The sequence below is a fragment of the Narcine bancroftii genome, chromosome 3 (assembly GCF_036971445.1).
Source record: "Narcine bancroftii isolate sNarBan1 chromosome 3, sNarBan1.hap1, whole genome shotgun sequence".
Lineage (NCBI taxonomy): Eukaryota > Metazoa > Chordata > Chondrichthyes > Torpediniformes > Narcinidae > Narcine > Narcine bancroftii.
In genome coordinates, this window is record NC_091471.1 from 144,977,002 (window position 1) to 145,001,729 (window position 24,728).

At 38.4% G+C, this 24,728-nt stretch overlaps 2 protein-coding genes across 4 annotated transcripts in view; both read left to right on the forward strand.

Moving 5' to 3' along the window:
- The window catches only part of setd7 (SET domain containing 7, histone lysine methyltransferase), a 40,514-nt gene extending 35,304 nt beyond the window's left edge, over positions 1-5,210 (forward strand). Inside the window, 1 exon segment of the mRNA XM_069925347.1 lies at positions 3,153-5,210. Within this exon segment, the coding sequence (XP_069781448.1) occupies positions 3,153-3,333 (181 nt within the window). The 3' untranslated portion in view covers positions 3,334-5,210.
- A 3,493-nt stretch (positions 5,211-8,703) lies between these two features.
- The window catches only part of LOC138757670 (uncharacterized), a 45,734-nt gene continuing 29,709 nt past the window's right edge, over positions 8,704-24,728 (forward strand). Inside the window, exons 1-3 of one of the 3 annotated variants that reach the window (XM_069925362.1) lie at positions 8,704-9,117; positions 14,241-14,499; positions 14,586-14,645. In XM_069925362.1, the coding sequence (XP_069781463.1) occupies positions 14,323-14,499; positions 14,586-14,645 (237 nt within the window). In that variant the 5' untranslated portion in view covers positions 8,704-9,117; positions 14,241-14,322. Of the gene's footprint in view, positions 9,118-9,159; positions 9,322-14,240; positions 14,500-14,585; positions 14,646-24,728 lie in introns of those variants that run through there. The other 2 variants (XM_069925363.1, XM_069925361.1) reach the window with 2 other exon arrangements.

A 24,728-nucleotide genomic window follows, 5' to 3' on the forward strand; every position in this document is an offset into this window, starting at 1 on the left:
GGGGGGTGGTTAAATTGCCCCTGCTGTCTCCCTTAAACTTTCCTCCCCTCACCTTGTGCAGGTGTCCTCAGGTATTTGCTACTGTTGCCGTGGGAAATCATTCTGGCTGTCCATCCTATCTATTTCTCTCATAATCTTATACACCTCTTTTAAGTCACCTCTCATCCTTCTTTGCTCCAATGAGAAAACCTTTTCTCATAAGACACATTCTCCAATCCAGGCAACATCCTGGTAACTCTCTGTACCCTCTCCATAGCTTTCACATCCATCCTATAATGAGGTGACCAGAAATGAACATAATGCTCTTAGTGTGGTCTTGCCAGAGTTTTAAAGAACTGCAACATTCCTTCATGACTCTTGAATTCACTGAAGGCCACCATGGACAATAAGCCTTCTTAACTACCCTATCAAACTGTGCAGCAACCTTGAAAGATCCATGGATTTGGACCTCAAGGTCCCTCAGTTTTTCTACACTATTAAGGATCCTGCCATTAATCATGTACTCCACTATCAAGTTTGACCTTGCAAAAAGCATCTCTTCACACTTATTTAGATTGAATCCATTTGTTACTTATCTGCACAACATTTCATCCTGTCTATATCCTATTGTAGCTTACACCACCCTTTTACACTATCCACAATATTTCCAACCTTTGTGACATCTGCAAACTTACTGACCCATTCTTCTAATTCTTCATCCAAGTCATTTAGAAAAATCACATAGAGTAGGGGTCCCAGAACAGGTCCCTGTGAAACCCCATATGTCACTGACCTCCAGGCAGAATACGTTCCATTGCTTTCTGTGGTCAAGCCAGTCCAGAATCTACAAAGCCAAGGTTCCATGGATCCCATGCGTCATGACTTTCTGAAAGTGTCTACCATGGCAGACCTTTCATATACCTCACTGAAATCCAAACACACTACATCAATTGCTCTACCTTCATCAATTTAGTTTGTTACTTCCTCAAAAATCTCAATTAGGCTCATGAGGTATGGCCTGCCCTCCACAAAGCTATGTTAACTATTCCTGAACAGACTAAATGCTCATAAATCCTATCCCTAAGAAACCTCTCCTATAGTTGGCCATCACTGACAAGACTTGCTGGATTATAATTCCCAGGATTTTCCTTATTACGTTTTTAAATAAGGGGAGCACATTTTCCATTCTCCAATCCTCCAGTACATTCCCTGTGGCCAGAGAGGACACGAAGATAATCACCAAAGCCCCAGCAATCTCTTCCCTTGCTTCCTGGGGTACATCTCATCTGGTGCTGGGGTACTTGTTTTTTTAAAAAAGATCTTGTATGTTCTCTTTCTTAACCTCAACTTGCTCCAGCACATAATCTTGTTCTATAATAATCTCACATTGTCAAAGGTCCCTCTTTCTGGTCAACACTGAAGCCAAGCATTCATCTAGGACCTCCCCAACCTCCTCTGTCTGCAGGCATATGTTACCTCCTTGATCCTTAAGCGCACTACCTTCACTTTAGTCATCCTTCTGTTCTCTGCGCAAGCATAGACTGCCTTAGGTTAATCGTACTTGCCAAAGCCTTCTCTTGCCCCCATCAAGCTCTCTTAAGTGCTTTCTTCAGTTCTCATGAGCCCTTCCGGACCGTTACTTCCTAGTCCTCGTAATTCCTTCTTCCTCTTAACTAATTATCTCCCCTCTTTTGGAAGTTGAAGTCTCCCATAACAACACCTGTTATTTTTGCATCATTCTACAACGTGCCTACTTATCTGCTCCTCAGTATCCCGAGGGCTATTTGCGAGCCTATAGGTTACTCCCAATGCAGTGATTGCTCCTTTCCGAGTTCCTGTTTCCACTCACACTGACCCAGTAGACATCCTTCACAGCGTCCTCCCTTTCTGCAGCTGTAATACTATCCCTGTCTAGTCATGCTACACCCATTCTGCTCTTTCTCTCCCCCCCCCCCCACCTTCACCCCCCAACCTATCCTTTTTAAAACATCTAAACGCTGTTACCCACATCAGATAATTCTGCCCTTGCGTCACCCTGTAAATACCAGCAATGGCCATAACATCGTAATTCCACATGCTGATCAATGCTCTAAGTTAATCTCCCATATTCCTAATAATTCTAGCATTGAAATAAACACATTTCAAATCCTATGATTGCATTTGCACTTTCTGTCCCTTCTCACCATCTCACTACACATTGCAACAACCTTTCCACCATCTGCTCTTTTGTCTACCCTATCAATTTGATTCCCACCCCCAAGCAAAACTATTCAAACCATCTCCAGCAGCTCTAACAAACCTCTCTGCCAGGATATTTGTCTCCTTCCAGTTCAGTTGTAATCCATCCTTTACATACAGATAGTACCTTCCCATGAAGAGATCCCAATGATCCAGAAATCTGAACACCTGTCCCCTGCACCAGTTCTTCAGTCACACATTCATCTGCCATATCATCCTATTCTGTATTACCTTCACTGGCTCCCAAGATTACTTCTCCTAAGATCCTGTCTTACAGCTTCCTACCTCATCTCTTTTCCTACCTATGTCATTGATACCAATGCGTACCATGACTTCTGGCTGCTCGCCCTCCCTTTTCAGGATACTGTGGACCTAATCTGAGATGTCCCTGACCCTGGCTCCTAAAAGGCAACAAACCATCTGGGTGCCTCTTTCATAAAATCACCTGTCTGTTCCTCTAACTATTGAATCCCATATCACTGCTGCTGTCCTGTTCTCCCTTCTGAACCACACGGCCAGGATAACTGGAGAAAAAACTGTAGCTTTGACATGAAGGGAAAAAAGTGATTATTTCCAGTTTAGCCCAATGGTTTCGTCACCTTCATTCATAGACTACTTTAAATATTCCTTTACTTATCACGGACTTCCAAAGAGCTCAAACCCTCTTCCCAGACCACCAGAGGATTTTTGTTTTGATGGGAAACGTTCAAGACTTTTAGTTAAAATTTAATGAGTAATCTTGTATTACATTGTGCTTGTTGTGGCATCAGTAATATTTGCCTATGACTACCTATAACAAATTGATTGGTCCCCAGTGGTTTGCAGGCCACAGGTTGAGAAATACTGGTCTAGAGAGATGGCAGCATTCATAAGAAAATGCTTGGATTTTAAAAAAAACAGGACTCTGGTAATTCATTGTAAACTTTTCTATTAAGGTTTATTCATCCTCGGTTTGGACCTGTGAAATGCATCCGCACTATTCGGGCAGTGCAGAGAGATGAAGAACTGACGCTAGACTATGGATACGATCACTATTCTGCAGGAAAGGGTGGTCCAGAAGCTCCTGACTGGTACAAGATTGATCTGCAGGCCTTCCAACATGATCAGCGGAAGTGAAGTTTATGCAGCTTTCTCATTAAGCAAGAATCAAAAGCAGCTATGCACTAGAGCTACATGGAACTGCCAGATTAGAATCTTTTAAATCCTCTGTTCTGTGAAGTATTATTCAACTTAAATTTAAATTATTAAACTGAAATTTTTGTGAAATACAAAGCTCTTGAGCATGCAGATATACATTTCACATAAGCACATGAAAGTTTGCTATGTAGCAGTAAAAACTAATTAATTACTCTAATAAATACTGTAAGGCTTGCCTTGGCAGTCTTATGGGCAGCAAGTACTTTTCTAAATTTGTTAATGGACAGCTTTGGCCATTCTTACTGTTTCAGATTGATATGATTTGTCCTACTCTGGCAATTCTAACTCTTCATAATCTGTTTATGGATTAATAGTATTCAGCTCCTATCAATTTCAGCTATTACATTTTTTGGCTAATCTATTGATCATGTAAATTGACATTGTGTTCCCAATGGGTTGAGTGAAGCTTAACACATGCCAGTGTAAATTTTGTATCCTGTCCACTGTAATTGTGAACAAATTATTTTAGCACAATTACCGGTAGTTAAAAATTGAGAGATTGTGTTTTGAGAAAGCACTTTGAGTTGCATATCAGTAATACTGGAATGAAGTGCAGGTATTTATTGGTCTTTTACTGGTGGTGAAAAAGAGTTGAGAATTTTTGGAATTATAGTGGAATGCATTAGCTTGAGGGTATTTTTTCTGCCTTTTACAATATTTAGTACAGATATTTACAATACTTGCTCTCTGATATTATCAATACAGCATCTTAATATAATTAAAGTGACTAGGTTAAGGTGTGAATGTCATCTTTCCATTTCCTGGTGTTCACTACACTGAGTGAACAATGCTCGCAACTAGAGGAAAATAATGTTATCCAAACAACCGTATTTGTCTGCCTTGTGGCAGTATCACTTCAAATAATAGTTCTCTTGCTTCAAGTGTAAAGCTATAATCTTGGCCATGTGCAAGTACATTTTTCGAAGAAGGGTAGCACAATCTACACATTTGTCTTTAATACAATGATGTTTCCTGGAAAGGTGACTAGTTGAGCTATTATTTTTTCACTGCCATAGCAACTGTACTGGGAATTATGATTCTGTTAATGAAACTGAAGAACGGGTAAAATTATGAGAGAACGGAGTTATGCCAAAAGTTTACAGATTCACTTTGTCTTTTGATGTGTGTATGCACTTTCAGAGTGGTAAATGAAAATATGTGTGTGTTTTATAAGAATGTATGGGTAAGATTGAAAATTGTCTTGGTTATTGGGGATAGAAAGCATTTATATTTTGATTTTGCCAAACTGAATTATGATATTGTCAATTTATGAAGTTACTTAGCATGGGGGGGGGGGGGGGGAATCTGTTTTCTAATGGTCCTTTAAATACATGGGAAATTGTGAATATAATGGATTTTTACCATAAAGACAGATACATGGAGAAGAATAATTATGGATCTGATTGATTTAAATTATGTAATATATTAATATCTTAGTGAATCTGTGCGGTGTACTCTCAGAAATGAAATACCTGTTCATTTTTTAACTCCCTGTTATTCTTCTGTCTGCTATCACTCATTTTAATTTGATTGCAAATGAAAATGAGGAAAGGGTTATGGCATTTAGGAATAGTATAAATGTACATTTTGATCTTTCTACAGCATTGTAGTACTTTATACATCACTAATGGCCTTTGTGAACTTGTCAACTTATTGAATATAAAACCTAGTGCAGAAGTTCTGCACAATTGAGTAAATTCATATTATAGCAGTAGGTTGTCAATGGCAATAAATGCTTAAAGGTAACCACTGACTGGATTATTCGCTATTTTCATTATTAAAAACTTTGAATCCAATGTTTTTGCATTTATAGTAGGATGTTGCCCTTGTCAGCTTTTTTATTATTTTAGTTCCTTGTTACATTTTTAAAGATGTAAGATTGAGTTCTGGAAAAACAGCCAGTATTTGGTTTCTGCTGTGTTAGTTGATCTTGAATCACAAAGCAGCAAAGCAGTTTCCTTTTAATCTCTATTAACAGATTAAGAGGAGGCAATAATGTGTAAAATTGAAAGTTAAATAAAACCAGAGACATTTAAAGTAAAAAAAAAGATGAGATCTGAAAGGAACCATTGATAAATTCTTGGAATACACTGCCTGAGCAAGTAGTGGAAGCAGAGGTTTTAATAACATTTGAAAGGTGGTTTTATACAAGTACTTGCATTGCTTAGCCATAGAAAGCTATTGGCCAGTTACTGGAAGATGGGATTAACACAATTGGGTGCCTGTGGTTGGCATAGACGTGTTGGGCAGAATGATCTGTTTTCTAGCTGGATGACCCTGAGGAAAGATGAAACAAACAATTGAGTGCAAACGAGCTGGAGAAGCTCAACAGGTCACGCAGCATCCATAGAAAGTAAGGGAAGCCAATGTTTCGGGCTTGGGCCATTTGTCAAGTATCAGCAAAAATGGGCAGGTGCCTGAACAAAAAGGTTGAATACACTTGATAATCCTTGTGGCTGGTGTATGACCTGCTGAGTTTTCCCACTATGCATGTGTATTGCATTCAATCCCAGCGGCTGCAGACTTTCTTGTTTAACTATAGAAGCTATTGAATGGAGTTTTTTGTTTGCATTTCTGAAAACATTTACCATTTTTGTTTTAATGGGAACTTCTTATTTCAACGTTATTGCCTATAATTGCTTTTTTGCGTCTTGGTTTTGGGATCTCTTAGTTCCTGGGACTCTGGTCTGGCAAAAGCCCACGTGTTTGGCTGGCATTTCTTCAATTATATACCGTGTCCTTGTCAAGATGTATACAAATTACAGTTTTCATTACTTTACAAAATAGTAATGGAATTATTCCAATTCTAATCCAGTTATCCACTGATGGGCTTGCAAGCATTGCTTTATTTGACAATTACATATTGTTGTGAATTGGTTCTGTGACAGGAACCAATAAACAAACAGCAGATGGGGCAACCAGAAGAATAGCAATCATTTACTGATTACAAGTAAATGGTTGTCAGTGGACCATCTCCGGCTTGGTCATCGTTGTAGAATGACTCGAGGGAAGACGTGTATGATTTACCGAGCCAGGCTGTCTCGGATTTGAGTGCAGCAAGGAACTTGCCACAGAAAATGGTATAATAACCAAATCATCTGTTTTGTGTGTTAATTAAGCAATGGATTCTATCCTGGAGAACTCCCTCCCCTTGTTAGAATGATACTGTGGAATCTTTTGAGTTCAATTGAGAAACTAGATAGGCCATTAAATTGAAGCTCTATCTGAAAGATCTCACCTCTTACTGTATGCAAAGGCCATCTTGGATTGTATTTAAGTAAACCAGAACAAGAAATGAGTCCAAATTAATATTCAGTAAACCCAGGATTTAATTAATCAAATACACCAATAAAAAAAAATATTTCAATAACATCAAGTTGATGAAAGTTGTGCAAACTTTGTACTGCTAGGATATTGAATAGTTTCAACTCCAAATGTACATGTAAATTTCATCAATAAGAGTTGAAAGCTGTGATGGGAATAAGTAATTTGGCTCAGCCACCAATAATCACATTTGCATATAGGATCTCAGTTACTTTAATCGAACAATGGAACTGTAGTCTGAACCCAATTTAAAATCACAGTTCATGTAAGTAGTAGCTGTAAGTTTCTACTTTGGCTAAGTGCTGCAACAAACTACAATAAATCGCATTCGGCAATGAGGAAGTGGACAGGAGGGAGAGAGATAACCTCGTTGAATGGTGTAATGACAACAACCTTGCACTCAACGTCAGCAAAACCAAGATGACTGTGGATTTCAAGAGGAAGTCAGGGGACACGACTAAATCCTCATCGAGGGCTCAATAGTGGAGAGGGTTAAGAACTTCAAATTTCTAAGTGTCCGATGATCTGTCTTGATGCAGTCACAAAAAAGGCTCACCAGCGCCTATACTTTGTGAGGCGTCTGAGGAGATTTGGTATGTCACCGAAGACTTGTAAACTTCTACAGGTACACCGTGGAGAGCATTCTGGCTGGCTGCATCACTGTCTTATATGGAGGCACCGACTCTCAGGGCAAGAATAAACTCCAGAGGGTTGTTAACTCGGCCTGCACATCACAGGCACCAGACTTCACTCCATGGAGGACATCTACTTGAGGTGGTGTCTTGAAAAGTACCCTAAGAGGCATGTCCTCTTCACTTTGCTACCATCGGTGGGGGGAGGTACAGGAGCCTAAAGATAAGCACTCAACGGCACAAGGACAGTTTCTTCCTCACTGCCATCAGATTCCTTACTTTCTGTGGACTATTATTTTTACTTCTTTTGTACTAATGTAAGATGGTTATAATATGAATGTTTGCTGTACGATGCTGCCACAAAACACTGAATTTCATGACTATAAATTCTGATTCTGATGAATTCTCTAATATCTAATAGTAAAATGACGATATAGCTTCCAAATTAGAAACTTGCCATGGAATAAACCTTCATTTCCAGGAAATTCTTTCCATTTTGCAGCCTTTCAACATTTGTTCTATCATTCATTCCTTTCACTTCAATTATGGTAATCAATTCAACAACTTTTTCAGGACTATTTTCTTGTTCATCTGAAGAAAATGCATTCCCGTAGATATTAAAAACAGAAAATGCTGGAAATTGTCCACCTTAGACAATTGTGCTTAGAATTGGGCTATTCAGCCCATTGAGTCTACTTGGCCATTAAAAAAATTGGCCACGCTGCTCCTTGTGTGGGGAATGGGAAGAGAAGACATAGCACACCTCTGCAGGGTCCAAGTAACCACCCCAACGACCGACAGCTCCCTACAGCCCGTTAAAAGAGCCAACAGTGGTTTATTTTAAAATGCTGCATGCAGGGTCTGGGCCCAAGGTGGTGGTGCCTGTGTTTGGCAACAGCCTCCAGGGATTGCAAACTGAGGGGAAGCAGAGGGCACCAGAAAATGGATGTTACCACCTTTCCATTTGGGAAGAAGCAGAGAAGATAACCTACAGGACAGTGTCCACAGCAGCAGACCAGTGAGGGTCTGTGAGGCTGAAGAACACACAGGTGGGCTGTTGTGAACAGACTTAAAAGCTGGAGACGGGTTCAAGACTGGCTGAAGGGGTACCAAGTATCAGTGAGAGGGTGCATCTGGTTGCCTGTGGTTTGGATTGGAGGCAGGCTGCAGAGGCTGAAGGATCAGAGACTGGGGGGGCAGAGAAGAGATGAAGGACTCCTCTTGGACTGTTAAGGGTGCCAGACAATTTCTACTCATGGTGAACATGGCCTGACAGTAGGAAATTTCGTGCCACATTACATTTTCAGCTTTATTACATGACAATCAAAGAATCTTGAAAATCGTAGCTAATCCTTTCACCCACATCCTCCCCACAATCTTTGACGCCTTGATGATTGAAAAGCTCTGCCTTGAATAAACCCAATGGCGTTGCCCAACTGCTGCAACGAATGGCACAACCTTTGGTTGGCTCCTCATTCCCTTTATTCTGGCCTCTGGTCCCGGGCTCTCCCACGGCTGGAAACATCCTTCAGCAAATTCGCTTCACCAAACCCAATCCCACCGAATGAAGTGACGAAATCAGTCGAAGTGATGTTTTAATTGATCATGCGTTGCCCAATGGGTGAAGTCATGACCGTGCAGCTTGAGAGATTTTCTAATTGCCAACCCTGCAGACGATCAGAGGGAATGTGGGCAGGTCCACGGAGCAGAATGGAATAGACTCAAATTTCATCCACTACTGAAGGAAGTAAGTTAGTGACCGAGTCTGATGAACTGGAAAGCAGAGGGTTAAAAAGCAGGGCGGATGCGGCGGTGCCTTTGGGTGGGTTGGACAGGGTGAAGGAAGGTGTTCCTGCTGCGTTCCAGGAAGGGCACGAACAGGAGACTCTGGGTTGGTGGAGAGACAGAGGGGGAGGCTGTGCATGAGGAACGGGGGGCACCAACTCCAGAGGTAGGTAATGAAAGGCGGGGCGGAACCTGCTCCCCGTCCGCCTTCCCTCTGAGTGGTGGCCGCGACTGGACTTTTGCCGCTGGGCTGTTCACTCTGGGACGGACGGCCCGGGGACGGCGATGGGGGAGAACGTTAAAGAGATACTGATACTTTAAAAAAAAACATTTGCAATGTTGATACTTTAAAAAAAAACATTTGCAATGTGAATCGAGGCGACGATTCGTTTCTGCACCATTTGCAAATGTGCTTATTTCCAGATCCTGGCCCCCTGAAGTATTTGGGGGGTTGAGTGTTTTACCCCACAGCCAGCAATGGAGTGACTGCACAGCAAGCTTCATGTAACTCACTGAACTCGAGCACAGCTTCAACAGTGGCAAACCATTGAAAAATCATAACGTACAGATATTTGGCCTAATTAGATGTTCCTCATTTCAGTAATTCAATCAAAATGTGCCCCCTTCTATCTTGAATATTTTAATATGAACGTGCGATTTAGGAGAATTTCATCAAGCCTGTTCACTGATTGTAATATCTGCTCCATCTTCAACTCCGACCACTGTATCTCTTAAGATATTCCACCTAGGTATCAATGCATCTCTACCTTAAAAGATTCTACTTCCAATACTCTTTGAGGGAAAGAGTTTCAGAGATTAACAGCCTTCTGAGAGAATTTTGGCCTTAAATTGGCATTTTAATGACTTTGTCACACAGGAGAGGAATGTCCTAGTTAAACCCTTTTGTTCCCATTCCCTCTTCATTCTTCTGAACACTAGCTGGTACAAGCACAATTTATCCGACCCTTCCTCACAAAAACCTTCACTAACTGCTTTCAATAAAGAGATAAATGTTATACACGTACTGCAAATGTGGCCCTTTAATTGAGTGATAACCACCTATTTTTGCACTCAGTTTTCCTAGTAAAGAATGACAAATTTCAGTTAGTTTCTCGACCTGCTTACTATACCTATATAATAGCCTTTTGTGAATCATGCAATGGAAAACCTGGATCCTTCTACATTTCAGAGATAATCTCTCACCACTAACAAAACATTTGTTCTCATTTATCCTGCCAAAATAGTGTTCCATATTTTCTCATGTTACATTCCATTTGTTTTATCTTTGTTGGTAACGTTGGTAAATATGAGGTTATCCGCTTTGGAAGGTAAAAAATGGAAGATCAGATTATTATTTAAATAGAAAGTGATTGGAGCATGCTGCCGTGCAAAAGGACTTGGGGGTGCTTGTAGATGAATCACAAAAGGTTGGTTTGCAGGTGCAGCAAGGGATCAAGAAGGCAAATGGAATGTTAGCCTTCATTGATCGAAGGATTGAATTTAGGGGCAGGGAGGTTATGTGAGGCCACATCTGGAATACTGCGTGTAGTTCTGTTTTCCTTAGTTAGGAGGGATCTACAGTACTGCGCTCGGAGGCAGTACAGAAAAGGTTCACCGAGATGAGGGGGTTAATAACATGAGATTATTAATAATGTGGGACTGTTCTTGCTGGAATTCAGAAGAATGAGAGGGGATCTTAAAGAAACATAAAATTATGAAAGGTGTGGATAAGATAGAGGTAGGTAAATTGCTTTCACTTGTAGGTGAGACTAGAGCAGCCTTAAGATTTAGGGGAGTAGATTTAAGACAGAGATGATTAGGAACTGCTTTTCCCAGAGAGTGATGACTCTGGATTTCCCTGCCCAGTGAAGCAGTATAGCCTTTAAGACAAGTATTTAAGACAAGGTTGGACAGATTTTTACATAGTGGGGGAAATTAGGTGGAGGTGAGCCTATCATCAGATCAGCCGTGATCTCATTGAAAGTTGAAGCAGGTTTGACAGGCCGGATGGCCGACTCATGCTCTTATTTCTTATGTTTATTCATTTTATGTATCTATATCATTTGTAACTTTTTTATGCCCTCTTCCAAAAGTATTTTCCCACCTATTTAGCAACCTTTGGTGCCTTCACCTGTCAGTTATAGAAATGTAAAACATTTGAGGTTCAGCACTGCCCCCTTGCTAGTCAGAGAAAAAGGCCCATCCATGCCTACTTGTTCTGTTTCCTGTTCATGATACTACAGGTTCAACCATGGGAGGGCTGGGACATGAGATACAAATTCTTAACTTTCAGATTTTGTTGTAGCTCGACTATTTGTTTTTGCTGTGGTCACCAATGCAGCAAGATAAATTGATCATTGCTACAGTCCAGTGGGTGACAGGATGAGTTTGGTTATATATATGTAAACAGTATTTTAATCTGTTTCAATGTGCAAAGAATATATTAATACATTTTTAAAATGTATTTCTCACTATCTGTGTGTTATAGACAATGAACATTTGGTACAATTATTACTAAATAAAGCAAGTGCTAGATGATATGGGAGGTTAATATCGGTCCTGCACAGTGCATTTGGTTGCAAATCATAATGTAGCAAAGAGGTATACAGTCCTCACACCAGAACCTTGTGTTTACAGTTTTCCAGAGAAGATGATGGTTTAATATCCCTTCTGACTTCAAACAATACTGCAGGCATTTAACATCATCATCCCTTCAAATTTGATCAGCAAACTCCAAGACCCAGGCCTCAATTCCTCACTGTGTAATTGGATTGGGGATCCTCACCTCCAGACCACAACCAATGGTCTCCTCCACAATCTCCATGGGTACCAGAGCATGTTCTTAGCCCCCTGTGCTACTCGATGTACACCTATGACTGTGCGGCAACAACAGTATAACAACACTATCTATACATTTGCTGATGATGACACAGAAGGGGGTGGCGTAAAAAGAGGCATCGAGTTAGCATACAGGAAGGAGGGAGATTGAAAACTTGGCTGAATAGTGCACCCACAATAACCTCATACTCAATGTCACTAAAACCAAGGAGCTGATTGTTGACTTCAGGGAAAGAAAGTCAGTGGTATACAATCCAGTGATCATTGTGGGATCAGAGGGAAGAGGGCAAGCACATTTAGGTGCTTGGGAATCACTATCACAGAGAATCCTGAACCCAACACACCAATAGCATTATGGAGAAAGCACGTCAGCACCTCTACTTCTTCAGGAGTTTGCGGAGGTTTGATAATGACATCAGAAACCCTGGCAAATTTCTAAGGTGTGTGGCAGAAAGCCCTGGACGCAGCCCAGGATAAGCAAAACTCTCCCTACCATCAAGAACATCTACAGGAAATGCTGCTGACGGGAAGCAGCAGGAATCATCAAGGGTCCACACCACCCAGCAAATGCTCTGTTCTCACTGCTTCTATCAGGAAAGAGGAGGTATGAGTGCCATAAGATTCGCACCACCAGATTCAGGAACAGGGTGCTACCCCTCCACCTCAACAACAAACTCAATCAGGGACTCATTTAAGGACTCTTACTTTTGCCCTTTATGGATATTTTTCTCTTTGTATTGCACAGTCTTTTTGCTTCCATTTCTTTATTTGTTTACATAGGTAGGTTAGGAAGTTTTTTGCACTACCAATAAGTGGTAATTCTGTCTTGTCTGCAGGATAAAGAATCTCAGGGTTGTATGTGATGTTATGTATGTACTCTGACAAAAAATCTGAAATCTGAGGTCGTCAATGCTAAAGTGAAGCTTGAATCCTCAAGCTGGGGAGGTTTGGAACTCAAGCAAAGCAAAGCAGGGAATAGTGCACCTTTTTCAACAGTTTAAAGGCAGTTTGGTTTTTAATGTTTCTTTCAGGAAATCCTTCTAAATAATCTCTAATATTGAAAAGTTTATGGTTTTGGTGTGTAGAGTTGCACATTGAACATGAAAGTTCAAGTATTTGATTTCAAGTAAAATAGAGGATTCTGAGCTGTCAGGTTGTGAAGGATTAGATTGATATAGAAGAGGTTTACACAGGTCAGACAACATTGTGGGCCAAAGTGTTCTATTTTAGATGGGCACATGGATATACAAGAAGTTAAGCTTTGCTGTGTGGAAGATGTAAGTTCCAGACTGTGCTTCTTAAATTGATTGTCCAATTACTTAGCTTTTTTTTTTAGCCAAGAACTGCCTGGATCATCAATTAGTTCACACCTATAAATCACTTCTATGTTCCATGACTGCAAATACCTTTGGAAATTAGACCTGGGTTTCAAAAATGTGAAGTAAAGCTTTTAAAATCTATTGTTTTAAAATCTAAATGGAATAAATTTTAGTTGATTTCTTTCCTCCATTTTAAACCTTGCAAAATGAACAATCTCCACTTTTAAAAACATTTTTAAAGCATGTTAGTAAAATGTGTATTTTCCACCTGTGGCCACCAGATTTCACGGTTTAAACAGTTTTCAAAAATACAAATTGTGTGAGAAGGTATAATAAGAAGCTTAGTTACGCTCAGAAAAGATTTGATCTGAACTGATTTAAAATCATGTATTTGATCGTGTAAATAAAGAGAACATGCTTTGTGTGTTTGAATGGTGGATTAAGAGCAAAGCTTTGAGTTGATTGTCAAAAGAACACAAAGTGAAGCGATGAAATATTTTTTTCATTAACTGGTTGGATTTGAAATTCACTGCCTTCTTGAATGATAGGAACAGATTCAGTGATAGCTTTCCAGAAGGAACTCCTGATGTATTTGAAGAAGTAATTGCAAGGGTATGGGAGCTAGCCAGGAGAAGAAAAACATTGGATTGTTATTTAAGAGTACCAGCATTGACTGGATGGAATGGAAATTATATTTTGTTGGTATACACCAATTTCACATTGAGATCTACTTCTTGTTCAGTTCTGCAGAGGTACCAGGTTGAATGGCTGGTACATGATTGAGGACACTTTTCTGTAGGCGACTTTTGACTTGCATTTCTGTGAACTGTTTCCATGTTAAATTATTGCACTTATGACTATGTTCCAAATGGCAACAGAAGAATTTAACATGCAACAATGTATAACCCTTTCTTTTTTTCCCTCCTAGGCTCTGAGTTGAAGACTATTTTGCTTTCAACTTCCAGATATTATTGTCTTTTAGTGAGATTGTGGATCATTGTCCCATCTTCATGTCTTCTAAAACATCACGTTACAGATACTTCATATTTAATCAACCAGGTATGATTCCACTGGGAATCTTGCAGATAGCTTGTTCTACAGTCTGCGTAATATGTGGATTCATGGATGGATTTTTTAGGAAGGATTCAGTGCTTCGTAGGACTAGAATACCCATCTGGACAGGCATGGTAAGCCAATTAATTTAAATACAGTAATTTAATGTGATTTTATATTTAATTCATGAAGCAAATGAATTATTTGCTTGCTTTTTCAGGTACTGGCATTTCCAGGAGTTCTAGCATTATTTTCCTCTCAGAAAAAGAATCCTATTCTTGTAAGTCTCATGCATTGAGAGAAAGAAAATTCACGTGTTTCCATTGTGCAAGAAAAGATAACCTAAGTGGTTGATTAACTGAAAGAATGTGTCCAACTTGACCTATTTATTTTGACTGATATAATCAAATGACCTAAGTTTTAAAAATATTTTATTATCAAACAAGTTTCAAGAATTAATCATTGCAAATACATAAAATGAAATGAAAAGAAAATCAAATCAATGATACAGGTTGTCCTTATTCCAAACAGCCCCATCCCTCCACTCCCCCTCCACCCAAAAAGCAAAAGTCCAAGATAAAAAATAGGAAAGAAAGAAAGAGGAACTATCGGGATCCGAGATCCATTTCAGAAGTATAATTCTTTTCTTGCCTGGATCTAAAATAAGGGAAAGAACATGGACGTAAAACTCAGGAACAGAATAAGTATCTTAAATATTCAACCCTGCATTATGCAAATATGGATGCCATACCTGCAAAAATATATTTCTTGCTTAAATTGTAAGTAATTTTCTCCAAAGGAACACTGTTTCATCTTGTGAGTTCTTAGACAACATATGGATGAAGGAAAAGGTTCTTTAAAGTTGATGAAAACAGCCCATGAGGCTGCAAGCATCTATTGCTGATCTCTTATACAGCAGTCTCCCCTTCTGTGTCAGCCCTTGCTGACAGCCAAGTATAATCAAACCTTGCTAGTTGCATTGCAAACATGTTCACAATCATTACATCTCCCTTTCTTAAACAAAAGTTACTTACTTTTAACTAACATGTTTTCTTTGTATAACTCTGCAATTTTAACTTTAACACCTGGAATTTACATTTTCATTATTATCAACATTGTTAACATTTCTTAAACTTGGTTTTTGTGTTCACATTTACATGCACTAAAACTTGAAGAGCAGATAAGATAGCACTACTTCATTCTATAACAGGAGTCTTTAAATTTGCTCTATGAGTCTCTTAGGAGGCTTCACATCTCTTGACAATCTCCTGATTGATTGTCCTTGAATCTGAGCTGTTCCCTCAGATGATGTCTTCTCAGCTGTATATTCAGGTTGTTCAACAGTATCAGTCATTCCATCTACTGTGGCTGGTTCCATTTGAAGGTCTCAACGATTTCTTCGCAGAACAGCACTTTCATCTGTCTGAATGGTGTACGATTTTGGTTGGACTTCATATAAGGACAGTTCCCTTCTAAGTCCATAAGTTCATTTTGTCTTTTAGCCTTACTTGGTCACCAATGTCCATGACTTTTCATGGTCATGATCCCACTCCCATTCAATGTTCTTTTCTGTTCGTTTTCTCAATGGAGCCGTCTTTTCTGAGAGGTTGGATATTAATTTACCCATATAGTTGACCGTTCCATTAAACCTCTGTACGTCCTTTTTTGCATTGTGGCCTTGGCATGTTCCCAATGGTGGACACTTTTCTGGGATCTGGTCTGATGCCCTCACTGTCAATAATATCTCCTACAAATGTTAGTTCTGTCACCCCAAACTGGCATTTCTCTCTATTCAGCTTCAGGTTTGCTTTCCTTGTTGCTTCCAGCACTTTCCTTAGTCTCTCATCATGCTCCATTCTCGTGGTTCCCCAGACTATGACATCCATTGAGGTATCAACTCCATCCAGGTGCTCATAGACCATATGGATAGTTTTGTGATACACTTCAGGAACTGAGAAAATTCCGAATGGTAACCATAGGAATCTGTCTCAGCCAAATTGACTATTGAATGTGCACAGTCTTGAACTTGATTTATCCAATTTCAATTGCCAAAATCCTGACGATACATCTAACTTGCTGAAGAACTTTGCATTTGCAAACTGTGACATGATATCTTCATGCATCAGTAGCTTAAAGTGCTCTTTATTGCTCTGTTTAGATCTCTTGGATCCAGGCAAATTCTAAGCTTTCCATTCTTTTTGTCCACAATGACGAGTGAACTTATTCACTCCATTGGCTCATCTGTCTTTTGAATTAGGTTTAGTCTTTCTATCCTGACCAACTCTGTCTTTAGTTGTTTTTGAAGCACAAATGGAACTTTCTGCATGGATGTATTATCAGTGGCACATATTTAGCCACTTTGATCGTGTGTTCTGGAAGGCAGCCTGGATGCTGAAATAGGTCATTGTACTCTTTCAGAAGTTCATCATAGACTGTCTCTCCTCCACTTTCCACCACAAGGACTCTTTTTACCAGGTTCATTTTCTGTTCAGGCTGTTAAACCTAGTGTGGCCTTTACATCCTTTAATACCATGATGAATGCAAGCATGTGCTCTTTGTCCTTGTGTTTCACCTTGACCATGCCTTCTCCTTGCACTGGTATATTGGTACCTGAATAACCTGTCACCATCACTTTTGTTCCATACATCTTTGGTTTGGGTCTAAGCTTCTTAAAATCAGTCTCTGATATTAGATTAATTTGTGGTCCAGTATCCAATTTAACTGAAATGTAAATGTCATTCACTTTTAATCTCAACATCTAATCTCTGTTTTCTTTGTTGTTTTCAGTCACAATGTCTACATAGAATTCCTCCAACTCTCTTTCACCTACTGCATGAACCTTGCTTTGTTGCACTTGGTTCCAACAACAATGGGCATAATGGTTGCTTTTGTTGCACATATTGTATGTTTTACCATATACTGGACACTTTTTTGGTAGGTGTGTACTGCATCGACAACATGGCTTTCAATTGTTCCTTTCATTATTGTTTGTTGGCCATATCTCTCTTTCCACTTTGGTGCTGTTTTTGTTAAATGGTTTCTGTCTGTTCTTGCTCACTGCATCTACACTGCAGCTAGTATCACTGAACAGCTCTTTTGCCTGCAGTTTTACAGTTTCTGTAGCCCTACAGAGTGCTATGGCTTTTTCCGGGACTAGATTTTGCTCTTTTAGCAGTCTTTCCCTTAGACTATTATCTGGAATACCATGCTCAAGTCTGTCTTTTATCAGCAAGTCAGTCAGTCCACCAAATTCACATGCTTTGCTTCTGTTTCTCAATTCATTCACATACTGATCAATACTTTCTTCCATTTTCTGTACATATGTTAAAAATCTGTGCCTCTCATTACATTTAGGTGTGCAGTATGCCTCAAAATGTTCCATTATTTTTTCCAGTTTCATTTTGTCTCCTTCAGCCAAAAATGTGAAGTTATTGTACACCTCCAGGGCTTCATCTCCCATGACATGTAAGAAAACTGATGCTTTTACTTTATCCCTTTTCTCATCAGCTCCAACTGCCACTACATACAATCCAAAATACTGTTTAAATCTGTTCCAAATTTAAGCCACATTACCTGTCAACTGAAGTTTCACTGGTGGATGTAATCCTTCCATTTTTCACTGTTAGCTTCTCTCCACTGATCAGTTGCTGACTTTAGATTTTCCTTTTTAAGTATTTCCTTCTAATTTCCTTCATTGCACTTCTGACACCATGTTTCATCTTGTATTCATATGTTTGAGTTCTTATGCAACATTTCTTCTTTGGCTTGGCTTCGCGGACGAAGATTTATGGAGGGGGTAAATGTCCACGTCAGCTGCAGGCTCGTTTGTGGCTGACAAGTCCGATGTGGGACAGGCAGGCACGGTTGCAGCGGTTGCAGGGGAAAATTGGTTGGTTGGGGTTGGGTGTTGGGTTTTTCCTCCTTTGCCTTTTGTCAGTGAGGTGGGCTCTGCGGTCTTCTTCAAAGGAGGTTGCTGTCTGCTGAACTGTGAGGCGCCAAGATGCACGGTTTGAGGCGATATCAGCCCACTGGCGGTGGTCAATGTGGCAGGCACCAAGAGATTTCTCTAGGCAGTCCTTGTACCTTTTCTTTGGTGCACCTCTGTCACGGTGGCCAGTGGAGAGCTCGCCATATAACACGATCTTGGGAAGGCGATGGTCCTCCATTCTGGAGACGTGACCCACCCAGTGCAGCTGGATCTTCAGCAGCGTGGACTCAATGCTGTCGACCTCTGCCATCTAGATGAAGGAAAAGGTTCTTTACTTTAAAGTTTATGTAATCAGCCCATGAGTCATGCCATGAGACTGCAAGCCTCCAATACAGATCTCTCATACAGCAGTCTCTCCTTCTGTGTCAGCCTCCTGCTGGCAGCCAAGTATAATGAAACAGGAGCTATAGTCCTTAAGGCATTGCTAGTTGCATTGCAAACCTGATCACTATCATTACAAACACAACTATGCATTTCTACATTCCATCGGGCTACGTCCAGAAGGGAATCAGACTTCCAAGTAACCACAATACATTTCCTGGCCACTGTCAATGCAATCTTAAGAAATTCTAAATGGAACTTAGACAGCCTCATTTTAGGTCTTATGCCCACAATATTTCCTAGGAGAAACAATTCTGGACTTTGTGGCAATTGTTTCCCAATAATCTGGTCTAATAAAATTCTTAAATTTTCCCAAAAATGGTTTCAATTTAGAGTATGACAAGGTGGAATGTGAAAAAAGATTCCTGTTTCTTCCCCATATCTAAAATATATATCAGATATAGTAAAATTTAATTTATGCAATGTCTGCGGGGTAAGATTTAGCTGATGCAAAAACCTGTCTTGCACCAATCTATATCTTACATTAATTGTATTGATTGTGCAATCCTGAGAAAAGTCAGACCCATTCTTGTCACCAATGTTAATATTCAAGTCTGATTCCCATCTTTGTTTTGATTTATATAACTCCTGCTTAGGAGTACCCAATTGAAGTAAAGGATACATTATTGATGTAAACTTCCTTGCGTTCCCCTTTCAAATCAGAATCTGCATTTCACTGCACTCTTGTAAAATCATGGTTGGTCCTAATTCATCTCTAAAACTAAAAGATCTTAATTGAAAGTAGCAGAATATTGTATTAATAAGAATATTATATTTTTTAACTGTTTGAATGACATTAGTTGCCCTTGCATATAGCCATCTTCCACATATCTAATCCCTTTACGGGACCATTTATGTAGAATTTTATTATCCATTGTTAAAGGAATTAATCTATTTTGAGTCAAAGGTATTTTTGGAGATATTTTTCCTTTTGATCCAATTAAGTTATTAAATTTATACCAGATATTCAAAATATTCTCTATTAATGGTGCTTCCTTTCCACCCAAAGTAAATTTAGTATCCCATTTATATATAAAATCTTGTACTACTCTCTCTGACTTTGTGCAGTTCAATTTTCACCCATGAAGGTTTGTCTCTTCTGTGAAAGAGAGAAGTGACAAATTTCATCTAGGCTGCCCAATAATAATATTTAAAATTTGGGAATTGGAAACCTCCCATATGATATTTTCGAGTTAATACCTCCATGAAGACTCTGGCTAACTTATCTTTCCAGAGAAACTTCTTAATTAACTTATTCAAATTTTTTTAAAAAACTTCAGTGGTAATGGTATTAGAAGAATCTGATAAAGGTATTGTATACATGGAAATATATTCATTTTAATACAGTTAACTTTTCCGATCAAACTTGTCAGAAGAGTTATCCATTTATTTAGTTTTCCTCAACTTTTTTAAGCAATGGGAAGTAATTCATTTTATACAAAATTTTCAGGTCATTATTCTGTTTTGATCCCCAAATACTTAATCCCATTCTTCAGCCATCTAAATCGCATATTATTTTGACAATTTGTATAATCTCCATCAGTTAATGGCATAATCTCACTCTTATCCCAATTTACTTTGTACCAGAAACCCTCCCATAATCTTCCAGTTGTAAATGCAATCCTTGCAAAGAAATCTCAGGTTCTGTAAGATATATTAATACTAAATCTGCAAACAGACTAATCTTATGTTCATCTTGATCAACCCTGAACCCCTTAATGTCTGGATCCTGTTGAATAATTTCCACCAGAAGTTTTATAGCCAATATGAAAAGAGCTGGAGATAGTGGACATCCTTGTCTGCTAGATCTGGATAGTTGGATTGTTGGAAATACTTGGCCATTTGTCACAACTCTGGCCTTAGGTTCGTAATCCAGTTTATAAAATTTTGACCTAATCCAAATTTATCCAATACTTTAAATAGAAAATCCCACTCCAGTCTATCAAAGGGTTTTTCCATATCCAAGGTGACTACCACACTTAATTCAGCTCTTTTCTGGGCCAAATAATGTCTGCTGATTGCCTTCTCTTAACATATCCCATTTGATCCTTATTTATCAATTTGGGTAAAAATTTCATCAGTTTATTTGCCAAAGCTGTGGCTAGTATTTTATAATCTGTATTCAACAAGGAAATCAGTCTATATGATGATGGTTTCAATGGATCCCTATCTTTCTTAGGAATTACCGTCATTATTGCTGTTGTAAAGGAATCTGGCAAAGTATGTGATCCAACAGCTTGATTATATATCTCCATAAAGAGAGTCATTAATTCTTTATAAAATTCTGGTGGAAAACCATCCTCGCTGGGAGATCTATTAACATGCAATGAATTCAATGCCTCCTCTATCTCCAATTGAGTAAAGGGTGCATTTAATTCCATCTGTTCAACCAAATCCAAATTTGGAAAAGCTAATTGTGGCAAATAATCATTTATTATATTAATCTCCTTGAAATCCTGATTTATATAATTTAGAATAAAATTATTTTAAGCCTCATTAATTTCCTGTGGCTTCTAAGAAATTCCATTGGCTTCTGTTTCAATTGCATTAATTGTTCGAGAGACTGTTCTGTTTTCAATGGGCAAGATAGGGCCTTATGAGCTCTTTCCCCCAGCTTGTAGAATCTTTGTCTTGTTCTCATTATTGCTTTCTCTATCTTATAAGTTTGTAATGTATTATACTCGAGCTTTTTATTAATAAGTACTCTTCGCTTCTGCTCTGAGCTCCTCAACTTCAGGTCCTTCTCCAAAATATATATATCTCTTGTTCTAGTTTGTCTACCTCACTTTTTAAATTCTCGAGGCATAACTAATTATTTGACCCCATAAATAAGCTTTTAAAGTATCCCATATAGTAAATTTATTGGCAATAGAATGGCAATTAGTCTCACAGAAGATTCCAATATGCCTTCTAATAAAGTCACAAAATGCAGATCTTCTCAACAACAATGGATGGAAATGCCATCTATATACCATGTCCTATTTATTGGGCATAACAATGGATAGTAATCGAGTTGAACGGTCTGGCAGGACTCTTGCCTTATATTCGAATGACCCAAGTTAAATCTTTGTGCATCAAGCTGTATGAGTTTCATCTTTTCTTCCAGCCTAAACCATACAAAGCCCATGAACTCAGCATATTTAGAATATTTTCCAATATTTTTTACCAAGAACATTATTTCTTAAGTTAGCTTAAAAGCAGAGTTTAATGTTGTTTCTAAAGTTGTTTTTTTCAGTATCTCAACCAGAAACTTAGGCAATTAATTTACTGAAAATAAAAGAGCTTTATGACTCTGTGACATGAAAACAATAATTCATTCAGACTTTATTTTGGGGAACTACAGGTTATCATGCAAGGATGTACTTGTGGTCTCAATGTAATTTTCACCCGAATTACAAAAAAAAACCGGCTGCATTACACCAGCAGTCTGTTCACTCAGAAAGATCCATATCATTATTTGACAGCATCTAAAACTTGGGGTCCTGTACAGCAGCAATTCCCTCTGAAAAGAGAGAGAGAAAGGGGAGGGAGGAATATGTAGTTGATGTTGGCAGGGAGATGCTATGGAAAATTGTTTAAGGGAAGTGAGGAGGAAGCAGTGAAAAATTGTCTTCACAAGCCCCAATCTTACAAGGATGTTTAGTATATGAAACCGAGTGTTTGATTAGCTCAATGTCAAACTTCAGAAAATTCTGTAGATGCTTCAGCAGAGTATAATAACATCTGGCATTGAATTAAATCATGCATCTTTACTGAAGCACTAAGGTCCAACTTGGATATATAATGGCCTCCAGAATAACTTTCTCCTCCTGAAGTTTGGAATGAGGATTTAACAGCATTAAACATATTTATGGTCAGAAAAGCCATCTTGTATTTAACAAATCTGTGCATCCGTGATGTGGTCAAGATAAGAACATAACTTTGGAATAAGGTTGATAAAGAGATTGGAGACAGTGGTTTAATGTCGACCCTTATTTCAAAATAGATTTATTCCATTTTCTATGGGAAATCAATTTTTAAAGATGTGGAAATGTATTAAGGCGATTGAGGATTGTTTTGAAGCAGTGAAATTTATTACCTTTGATAGAATGAAAGAAAAGTTTGAGTTATCCAAAAATCCAAGGCTTTGTTATTATCAAGTTATGAAGTTTTTGCATGAAAATTTTGGTCAAGATCCATTATTGCCAGTAGAGACAGAGGTGGAGTTATTATTGTGTATTGGAGATATAAAGAAATTTATTTCATTAATGTATAAGTTATTACAAAAGAAAGGTCAAAAAATAGGTGTACATAAATCAAGACAAAGATGGGAAAAAGATTTGAATAAACAAATAAATAAGCATAATTGGATGGAATTTCAAAGAGAAAATATGAAAAGTACAATAAATGTGAGATATATTTATATTTATATTTTTTTCATATAATTTTATTCATCAGATATATTTGACATTGCAAAAGTTAAATAAATTGAACCATACTTTTTCAGATTTATGTTTTAGATGTGAATAGGAAGTTTGTACTTCATAAATTAGATCAGCCATGATCGTATTGAATGGCGGAGCAGGCTCGATGGGCCATTTTTGGCCTACTCCTGTTCCTACTTCCTATGTTCCTATTCTACTTGGCAGTGACCTAAGATTAAATCTTTTTGGTTGGAAATTAGTAATTTATTAGAAAGAATAATTGGAGTTAAATTCCACAGGATCCAATGTTTTCATTGGGTAATATTAAGGGGTTAAACCCAAATTAAAATTGAATATATTCCAAGCAAAATTTGTAAAAATTGCTTTGGCAATAGCTACAAAATAAATTGCAGTAACTTGGAAGTCGGATATAAATTTGGGAATGGATAGATGGGATGCAAAAGTTTGGAGTTGTATACCACTTGAAAAAAATACTTATAATTTAAGAGATAAATATCATATATTTTGCAAAATATAGAGGCCATATTTATAAAGTGTTGGTATGAATATTTAAATGAAGCTCTGACATTCTGTTTCTCCTAATATAGGTTTCCATATACTATAAGAAGTTTTACAATATGGGATGCTTCTTTGAAGGTGTCTTGTCCTATATCTTTTCTCTTTTTTCTTCCTTTTCTTTTGTAGGGGCTTAGAGGGGGAGAGAGGGAAGGGGACCAATGGGGGTCATTTTTTCTTTTTCTACACTTTTCTTTTTATATATATATACCACATGTATTTGTAATGGATTTGCAATGTTATAAAATAATTTAAATTTTTTGTAGTTTAAATATTTATAAATAATTTAAAAAAAGAGACAAGAACATAAAAGCACAAGAAATAAGAGCAGTAGGAGGCCATCAATATGATCATGGGTGATCTGATGATAGGCTCATCTGCACCTACCTGCCTTTTCCCCATATCCCTTAATTCCTTTACCATGTAGAAATCTATCTAACCTTGTTGTAAATATATTTACTGAAGTTGCATCCACTGCTTCAATGGGCAGTGAATTCCACAGATTCATCACACTCTGGGAAAAGCAGTTCCTCCTCATCTCTGTCCTAAAACTACCACCCTGAATCTTGAGGCTATATCTCCTAGTTCTGGTCTCCACTACCAATGTAGACAACTTGCCTACCTCAATCTTATTCCTTTCATAATTTTATATGTTTCTATAAGATCCCCTCTCATTCTTGTAAATTCCAGTGAGTACAGTCCCAGACAACTCGATCTCTCCTGATAGGGCAACACCTTCATTCCTAGAATCAACCTGGTGAACCTCCTCACTGCCTGTATAGCCATTGCATCACTTCTCAAGTAAGGAGGGCAGAACTACACGCAGTACTTCAGATTTAGTCTCACCAGCACTTTGTACACTTGTAGCATAACCTCGCTGCTCCCTCTGGCAATGAAGGTCAATATTCCATTTGCCTTCTTGATTGCCTGAAAATCAATCTTTTGCAATTCATGCACAACGCTCTCAAGTCGTTCTGCGTGTCAGCATGCTGCAGTCATTTGCCATTTAAATAAT